The sequence below is a fragment of the Saccopteryx leptura genome, chromosome 5 (genome assembly GCF_036850995.1).
Source record: "Saccopteryx leptura isolate mSacLep1 chromosome 5, mSacLep1_pri_phased_curated, whole genome shotgun sequence".
Classification (NCBI taxonomy): domain Eukaryota; kingdom Metazoa; phylum Chordata; class Mammalia; order Chiroptera; family Emballonuridae; genus Saccopteryx; species Saccopteryx leptura.
Window position 1 is genome coordinate 215816226 of NC_089507.1, and position 9221 is coordinate 215825446.

The 9221-nt window shown below is 56.3% G+C and overlaps 1 protein-coding gene across 9 annotated transcripts in view; it reads left to right on the forward strand.

Annotated features, from left to right (window-relative positions):
• The window catches only part of FAM110A (family with sequence similarity 110 member A), a 29434-nt gene extending 24662 nt beyond the window's left edge, over nucleotides 1-4772 (forward strand). For 4 of the 9 annotated variants that reach the window (XM_066384163.1, XM_066384168.1, XM_066384165.1 and 1 more), the window contains exon 2: nucleotides 3225-4772. In XM_066384163.1, the coding sequence (XP_066240260.1) occupies nucleotides 3319-4209 (891 nt within the window). In that variant the 5' untranslated portion in view covers nucleotides 3225-3318 and the 3' untranslated portion in view covers nucleotides 4210-4772. Of the gene's footprint in view, nucleotides 1-41; nucleotides 314-803; nucleotides 856-3224 lie in introns of those variants that run through there. The other 5 variants (XM_066384167.1, XM_066384162.1, XM_066384169.1 and 2 more) reach the window with 3 other exon arrangements.
• The last annotated feature ends 4449 nt before the right edge of the window (nucleotides 4773-9221 follow it).

Consider the following 9221-nt stretch of genomic DNA (forward strand, 5'->3'; position numbering starts at 1 on the left):
ATTACTCCTCGCTGGGGAAGGCGGGGAGGGGGGCAGGGGCTCAGTGTCCGGCCTGGATGGAAACCACAGAAACCGTGCGGCAGTTCCCTCATTTGAAAGCCAGGCCAGACTGGGCTTGGAGAGGGGCGACCAGTGGCCAGAGTCACAGCGCGCTGCAGCTGGGCTGGGCTCGCGGTCCCCTCCGGCGCTGGGAGTTCCCAAGATTGGCCTCGAAGTCAGGAAGGGCAGAAGCCAGGCCGGGAGCCGAGCTGCCCCTACTCCCTCTCTCCTCCTGCGGGGGCTGCCTTCAGGCAGCCGATAGGGAGGGGACAAGGTGAGGATGCATGCCCCGGAGATGCCAACGAGAAGGGCCGGCCCGGGGCACTTGGGGCCATTTGTGGGTAGCGTTTGAAATCCATGGGTGAGGAGTTCCGGGGTGAGAGGAGGTTCAGAGACTTGGAGAGGTCGAGTCCCACCTGGGGACTGGGACCCTGGCTTCACTCATTGGAGCCCTGGCATTTCTGTTTGCCCACCTGTGAAATGGGGCTTATTTAGATCAGCTCATGGACTAGCCTCTATCCTCTGCCTCCCTGGTCCGTGGCCCTGGGCTGGCACCCACAGACTCTTCAAAGTGCTTAGAAATCCCTGCAGGGGGGAGGGGAGGGGTCTGCAGAGTTGGGCGGAAGTCCTAAGACAAACAAGGAGCCCCATTCATGGTGAGCCACCTTTTTGCCCCATGCCGAAGAATGTCCTCAGCCTGTTCTGCCTGTGCATCCTTGAGGCGACCTGGAGGCTCAGGGAAGTCTGTTTTTAACATTTCACAGATGAGGAAACCGAGTCTGTAAGAGCTGAAGCAGCTTGCACAAAGAACATCAGGTGGGTGGCCAAGCCCCAGGCAGGTGGGCAAGGCTCTTCACACCTGGGGGGGGGGGTCAGACCAGAGAGGGTAGGGGCCTGAGCAGAGGGCGTGCGGGTTTGTGCCCTGCCTCTTCCCATCTGACCCCCGTCTTCCCTGTTTCCCCGATAGTGGGATAGTGCTGGGGAACCACCACCGCTGACAGGTCCGACTGGTTTGGGAGGCGGCAGCCCGGGGGTGGGGCAGAGTCTAGCTACTTCAACGACTGGGCTCAGCAAGGCTGCCTTTCCTGTCAGCCCCTTCCCTCCTGAGGTCTCCTGGGGGTTGGCCCTGAGTGGGACCGCCTTCCTTCCTCACCTGCTGGACCCCTTCTACTTGGGGCTTAGCTCTGGCTCGGGGCCAGCAGCCCCCAATGTTCTGTTCTCCACTTGCCATTGCCCAGATGTCTCCGGAGGGCTGGGGCCAAACGGGAGGGGTAGCAGGTATGTTTGCAAAACATGTTTTGTTCACCCTGTACATGCAATGTTTTATTATTATTATTTAATCTGCTAACATTTAAGAATCTAGAATTTTCCTGCACTTCTGGATTTCCAGCTTCCTAGAATATCCCACACTTACCACCCGGGACCCATGTCCTGCAGCAGATTGGGTGTGCCCTTCTATAGTTTTTCCCTGGTCTGCCCATTCACATCTGGCCCCAGTAGGCATTTCAAGTCAATAAAACTGTATTGAACACCTGTTATGTGTCAAGAGCAATCTCTTGAAACTTAGATACAGTGAGCAACACAGATGATCTCCCCCTGCTCTCACCTTCACGGAGCTGATATTTTAGAGGAATGGGACAACAAAGAGGAACACTACCATAGACGTAGTAGATAAGTGAAGTCAGCTTCATATATGAATTGGGTGTTATTGATCTGCTCTAGGACCTAGGTTGGTACCTTCTCTGAGTCTCAGTTTCTGCGTCTGTAAAGTGAGGTGACAGTGACCCAGCTCGCTGGCTTGGTGGAGGATTGCCAGAGAGGATGGTGTCAACGTCCAGCATACAGCAGAGATCCCTGCATCTCACCCCGATCTAGACTTAGCTTTCTGCTAAGAATGGAAATGCTCCAATCTGTGTGGTCCGTTTTTGTGACCACTAGGCACCTCTGGCTGCAGAGCACTTGAAATGTGGCTAGGGTGGTTCAGGAACCTAGCTGTAAGCTTTTATTTAATTTAAATTTAAAGCTAAGGTTGTGGCTAGTGTCTGGTGAATTAGAAAGCACAGCTCTAGATGGCCGGAACTACAAGTCCTTTTGGTTATATCACCTAGACAGAGCCTTCCTCCCCCAGTTAACAGATGAGAAGGTTCAGGACCTGGTCTGCAGGTTTTCTTGTGGCCCATCTCTAGGGAGACTGCAGGGACACTTTGTGGTCCCAGGCCTTCCTTTGCAAAAGGGACAGGGATGGCCTGATCCCTGGGACACCAGGCTCTGATGCCTAGGTGATTATATGGGTACTTGTGCACCCAGGTGTGGGCATTCCTGCCTGTGGGCACTCATGCTCTGCTGCTGGCACATCAAGAGTCTGCTGGATGCCCCCAAGCAGGGCTCCATGATCTTCAGGCACTCTCCGAGCGGAGTGGCATAGCTTAGGGCTGACGTTTCCCTGTGACAGGCGTTCAAGAGCCTGGCATTGGAGTCCCATACTGGAAGCTGATACTGTCTGTGCTCCACTGTGGCGGGGGTGGCGATTTTCTACACTCCTCCCCCATGAGCTCTGCTGCTGTGCCTGGAGCCTGGCATGTCTAGGCTGGTGGGTAGCACAGGGCAGCTTCCTGCTTGGGTGGGTGAGGGGTGGAGGTGGTACCAGCCTTCCTGCGGCCAGCCCAGATTGGGTTGGAGCCCTTTCTCTTGATTACCCAACCCCAAGACTCCTATGCCAGCACCTCCTTGCTTGGAGTCAAGGAGTAGAGCCACCATCCGACTCTCTGACTTAGCTTCATCATATTGGTTGCCTCCCTGGGCTTCAGTTTCCCCATTTGAAAAAATGGAGCTGTTAAGAAGACCCACGGAGGTTGAGCCGGCTGGTGCCCGGCACACGGCTAGGAGCCTGCTTTGCTTTCTTTAAAGTGTGCCTTGCGCTGTCTTTTCTGCTCAGGCTGTGCACGGTTTTTCTCTGTGGCACCTTTTTTCTCTCTGCCCCGGCTGAGTCCGGTCCTCCCGAGTGGGGAGGGGTGTGGGCGGAGTCACAAGCCCTTCAGCTGGCGCTGGTCCTGCCTTCTGATTGGCTCCCTGCGAGTCAGGGGCGTGGCCTTCACTTTTAATGGGGAAGGCGTCTGCTGCTTCTCCCAGTGTTTGCTGAGCCTTTGTCTGAGTGTGCTCAGCCCCTTCTCTTTCCTCCCCTGCAGTCGTTGCCGGCGTCCAGCTGCCAACTTTCTGCCTGGATCGCTGTCTCATTTCGCCAGTCTCTTCGTACAGAAAGCCTTGGGGTATGTAACAGCCATGCCCGTGGACATGCTGTCTCCCGGAGCCCGGGACACCCCCGCCCTACCTTTCCGCCTGCGGACCAAGGTCCCCAGCTACCTGCTCCGGCGGCCTGCGGACAGCGGAGCCCGGAAACCTAGTGCTGTGGAGCGCCTGGAGGCTGACAAGGCCAAGTACGTCAAGAGCCTGCATGTGGCCAACACCCGCCAGGAGCCTGTGCAGCCCCTGCTGTCCAAGCAGCCGCTCTTCAGCCCAGGGACTCGCCACACTGTGCTCCCTTCTAGCCGCCGAGCCCTGCCTGGCCCTGGCCGCCGGCCCCAGCTGGACATGGACATCCTTAGCAACCTCATCGACTTGTGTGATAGCCCTGTGTCCCCTGCCGAGGCTAGCCGTACCCCTGGACAGGCAGAGGGAGCCCACCAGGACCCCCCAGCCACCCCCCCACGCCCACCGCCCAGTACGACTGCGGTCCGCCGAGTGGATGTCCGTCCCCTGCCGGCCTCACCTGCCCAGCCCTGTCCATCACCAAGCACTGCCACCTCCACCTCCAGCCCAGCCCGACCCTCAGGTTTGCAACGCTCAAAGTCGGACCTGAGTGAGCGCTTCTCGCGGGCAGCCGCCGACCTGGAGCGATTTTTTAACTTCTGTGGCTTGGACCCGGAGGAGGCACGTGGGTTGGGTGTGGCCCACCTGGCGCGGGCCAGCTCAGACATAGTGTCTCTGGCTGGGCCCAGTGCTGGTCCAGGCAGCTCCGAGGGGGGTTGCTCCCACCGCAGCTCTGCCACCGTTGAGGAGCGGGCCCGGGAGCGCGTCCCCTATGGCGTGTCAGTGGTTGAACGCAATGCCCGTGTCATCAAATGGCTGTACGGGCTGCGGAAAGCGCGGGAGACGCCAGCGGCGGAGGGATAGGCCTCCACTGGACTCTGCATTCTGCGCAGGGCTGATCTTAGAGAGGCGGTTGGCCCCTTGATCTCTCCTGCACCCTTTCCCTGGTTTGCGGCAGACCAGAGACTGCTGCCTTTTGTGAACTTGGCACAGAGGTAAAGGCTCAAAGGCTGGGCCAGCATCCATCCGGCAAGGACTGAGCGCGGGGAGAGTAGGACCACTCTGGATTTGTTACATGTAGGGGTTTTGACATGAGTGTACCTCTGCTTGGTTCCTCTGCCCGGTTTTGGGGCACTTAGCCCTCCCACAGAGAGTGAGGGGCCGGGGATCTCTACCCTGTTGGTCTACGCAGTGGCTCTTTCGTTCTTCCCTGGCATCTGTCCTTTGCTGACTCCCTCTTCCTTACCCAATGGGCCCTGGCTCCCTGGGAACTCACCCTGGGGTGGGGTCAGGGAAGAGGGGTCTAGCCCCTGTTCCCAGGCCTTGCAGCCTGGCCTGGGTGGGTAGATTGTAGGAGGGACTGGAAGGAGTCTGCACTGCTCGGGCTTCCTTCCCTTTTGGTTAATAAAATGCACATGCTTGTTTTTCACGGACTGGGTCATCAGACTCTTCTGTGTCCACAAGGGGAAGGGGTGGGAGAAGTCTTGGGGTGGGGCCTCCTAAACCTAGGAGTTGTTTACCCCAGGGTCTGGGGGGGCAGGAGGTCAGTGGCTGGCCTGGCTTCAGGGATCCTCAGGAAAGCTGTGGCGCTTCCTTCATGAAAGAAGAAGCTGGGTCTGGCCACTGAGTGAGCTGGGACGGACCAGGAAGGGGAAGTGCCCTGCAGGGGAGAGGCTGACAGGGTCGGGACCCTCCCGACCCCGACACCGACCCTGACCGTTAGTGCTCTGACTTCCCAGTTCCCCAGGGGGAGCCCAGTGAGGGCGAAACCTGAGCTTGTGGTCACACGGGCCACAGACGTGGGGGTTGGAAGTGGCAGTCTTGGAGGAAGAGGGACTTGGGGTGGACAGCACAAAATGAGTGCACTGGCTTCCAGCTCTGGGTGCCCCTGATCAAGCCCACCTCCCCCTCTGGGCCTCCGTGGAAGGGCTAGACCGCACAGGCTGGGAGCGGGGGGAAGGCGGACAGAGCCCCAGAGCACTGGGCTTCGAGGTCTCGGCGCCTTCCTGTCTCCCTCCAGGTCAGTTACCTGTTAGGAGCCTGCACCTCGGCTGGTGGAGCAGTCAGTGGACGGGCCAGCCCGGGACACAAAGGATGAGAGGCTGGGTGGCCTCTGCCCGCCCTTGGGTGGGAGCGGGGAGGGGTTGGGTGGTGCTTCCTTCCATGCGGGCTGCCCTGGCCGCAGCGCTCAGAAACAGGAAGCTCTATGGGGGCCCTGGTGACAGGTTTGATGTAGCTTTTATTTAAAGCATAAAGAGGAGATTTCCGTTGGGCTGTTGACAAACATCCAGGTCAGCCCAGCTGTCTGTCTGTCTGTCTGTCTGTCTTGACAGTCTACAACCAGCCGCAGGGGGATTGGGCTAGGCCCGGCAATTAAAGGAGACAAGAGGGAAATTGGGTTATAGAGGAGGATTCTGTGAGAGCCCATGAGAATGGAGTCCACCCCTTCCCCCCATGACACAGGTGAAGAGATGGGCACAGGGAGGGTGGCGACCTGCCCATTCGTGCCCCACGGGGTTGGTAATATACGAGCTGGGCTTCCTGGTCCCTTTGTTAAAGGGGTGATGGGGGCAGGTGGATAATCTGGGCAGGTTCCGCAGAGGTGGGATCCTTCGAGGGGGTCAAAGACTGGCCCTCCGGGCAACCTGGCCAGAATTTTGCGCTGTGCATTGCCCCTTGCTGCGACCTGCCAGCAGCACCCCAAAACACAAGAGGGTGGGTATGTTGGCTGCAGTTACATGTGAAGAAATTGAGGCTCGGAGACCCCTTGTTCCCGGAGGAGGCATAAGTGCTGGGCGCAGACCCTTCACACGTGTCCGGTCACCGAATCCTCAAGATGACCTTTCGAGGAATACCTGAGAAGGTCATCCCTTGTCTTCGAGCAGGAAGGGCGGTGGCTTGTGGGCTGTCCCAGCGCAGGTCTGCGTTCTGGCCTGCGGACATGCCAGGCTGTGGCTCCCTGACCCTTTTGACCCTTGCCTTACATCTTTGCCATCCTGGCAGCTTGTCCTGCTGGTCACTTTTTTTTTTTTTTTTTTTTTAGAGAGAGAGAGCAGAGAGAGGGATAGATAGGAACAGACAGACAAGAATGGAGAGAGATGAGAAGCATCAATCATCAGTTTTTCGTTGCGAGACCTTAGTTGTTCATTGATTGCTTTCTCATATGTGCCTTGACTGTGGGGCCACAGCAGACTGAAGAACCCCTTGCTCAAGCCAGCGATCTTGGGTCCAAGCTGGTGAGCTTTGCTCAAACCAGATGAGCCCACGCTCAAGCTGGCGACCTTGGGGTCTCAAACCTGGGTCCTCCACATCCCAGTCCGACACTATCCACTGCGCCACCACCTGGTCAGGCCTGGTCAGTTTTATTGAGCACCTACTGGGTGCTCAGCAGTGGGTGAGACAGATAGGGGCCCTGCTCTAGCCTTGGTGGGGCCAACAGCTAGCAGTACGCACATAGTAATACAACACGGGGCTGGTATTGTTTAGGGACGTCTGCCTGAAGACCAGAGCTGTTCCCAGGAGCTGGGCCTGGGGTCGCCGAGAAGGGCATTGGGAAGGTCTGTGAGGAAGACAGCAGGAAGGGATTCTTAAAAATGTGCAGGGTGCCAGTCTGAGCCTTGACTTCTCCAGCAGACATTCATTCCCCGGTTCTGGAGGGCTGGCTTCCCCTCTGCCAGGAGTTTGGAGCCTGCCCCCTCCCATGTGGGGGTCTGTGTGGGGAGCGGCTGGGGCTCCCACCACTGCCCCCGACCGGCCCTCAGCCTTGCCAGCCTCCCCTGCCTCTCCAGCCTCAGGGATCTGTGGAGCCTGCCCCCTCCCGTGTGGGGGTCTGTGTGGGGAGCGGCTGGGGCTCCCACCACTGCCCCCAACCGGCCCTCAGCCTTGCCAGCCTCCCCGGCCTCTCCAGCCTCAGGGATCTGTGGAGATAGCCCCTCTATTGTTCCACCTCCAGTTGGAGCGCGGGGGGCAGTGAGCAGCAGCCACTGCCTTTGAGCCCCTCGGAGGGCCCGCAGCTGCCACCCTGGCCCCCAGCGCAGCTCCCCCCCAGGCCAGACTGGCCCCAGCTGCCGAGCCCCTAATTAGACAGAGATGAGATCTGCCCCCTGATCTATTTCCCACCGGCTAATTATATACACGTGGGCTTGGGAGGCTTGGGAGACCGGCAGCCCGGCTGCTCACTTGTCGTGAAGGTGTCATGGGCCCCTGGGAAAGGCACCTGACCCCAGCTGCCACCAGACCTCAGTTTACCCTCTTGGCAGAGGATGGGGTGGAGCTAGAGGGCCACCTTACTGCTCCAGGTGAGATGGTTCTGGTTCTGCTCCTGAGGCTTTCAAGAAGACGGGTGGGGTGGGGTGGGGAAGAAGACCCCCCACCCTGCCTGACAGACAGAGGAGCATGGAGGGACCGAAGAATTAGGCTATAGGTCCCTGACTCTAGGATTCAGGCTAAGGTGGGGATATGGGTGTGATCACGGTGACAGCTGTCCCTGCCACATAGACGTGCACAGGGGGAGGGCTTAGAGTCGTGCGGGTCCACCCAGGCTCAAACCCCATTCAGGTTTTTAAATTTTTAATATTATTTTTCAGATAAGATAGTCACATATCTTCTCCAACTCTTTATTAAGGAAAATTTCAAACGTAAAGAAAATTTGAAAGAATTACACAGTAAACACATTTGCACACATCTTAAGATGTTGCTAGATTTGCTAGATCAGGCATCTAGTCTACCCATCTATTAAGACAGATTCTTTTTGAGGCTCGTCGACCCATCTATTAAGACAGCGTGTCTTCCTGAAGCTTTTCAAAGTAAGTAACAAACATTAGCACCCTTCCTCTTAACGGCGTCATTAGCTGTAGTTCAGTAGTGTTTGTTTACAGTTCTTTTATCTTTTTGGGGGGAGGATGGGAAGGTAAAATTTATATACAGTGAAATGCATAGATCTTCAAGGTACCCCTTTGCTGAGTTCAGATAAGAGTATACTGTACCCCGAACCCCCCAATCAGGATGCAGAGCCGCACGACCAACGTGGAAAGTTCCCTCGTGTCCCTTCCCTGTCGGTTCCTGTCCCCGCCTCGTGGGTATAGCAAGCTATCCCCGTATACCTGTAAATTAAATAGTTCCAACCGAAAGCCTCCTCCTGGCCTAGCCCTCTCACCCCAGCCCAACTTCCTCCAAGCAACCAAGTCAATTCTTTTAATAGTTCCTTCTGGTAGTTTTCTCTATATTTCTAAGTAACATGTTTTTCTCCGGCTGTTTTTGTTTGTTTGTTTGTTTATGATTAATTTTAGGCAAATACTGACCTACTTTCTGGCCTGAGGTGTTCATCTATGGCTTCTGCAGCCCGCCTGCCCGCCTGCCGGGGTTTGAGTCCTCCAGCCTCCCCCGCCTCTCCCCCCGACTGGTCATACATAGACTTTGGGCAAGTGACTTAACCTTCTTGTGCCTTCGGCTCATCACTGGTGAAATGTGAGTAATATAAATATTTAAGCGGCTGGGTTGTGAGGATTCTGCATGTCAAGTGTCTAGAATAATGCCCATTAACCCAGTGAGTGGTGGAAAATGGTTTCTTTTTATAATTATTATGATCAGGGAGGATTTAACTGGTCTCACCTTCCTCTGCTTTTAATCCACACTGGGTCACAATTTCCATGAAATGAATATCTAGTGTTATTGATATGATAACGACGTAAGAATTGTTCCCTGCCAAGCCAAATCACGTATTACGGTTACATTTCCTTTCTTGTGAAACTCTTCTTTCTTCCCTGAAGTTATTACCTGCTTTGCTTCTCATTCCCTTAGTTTTCCTGTTAACCCATCCGTAATTCTCAAACATCCTTACTCTCGCCACCATTGCACATAGGAGATAAAGTATTCGT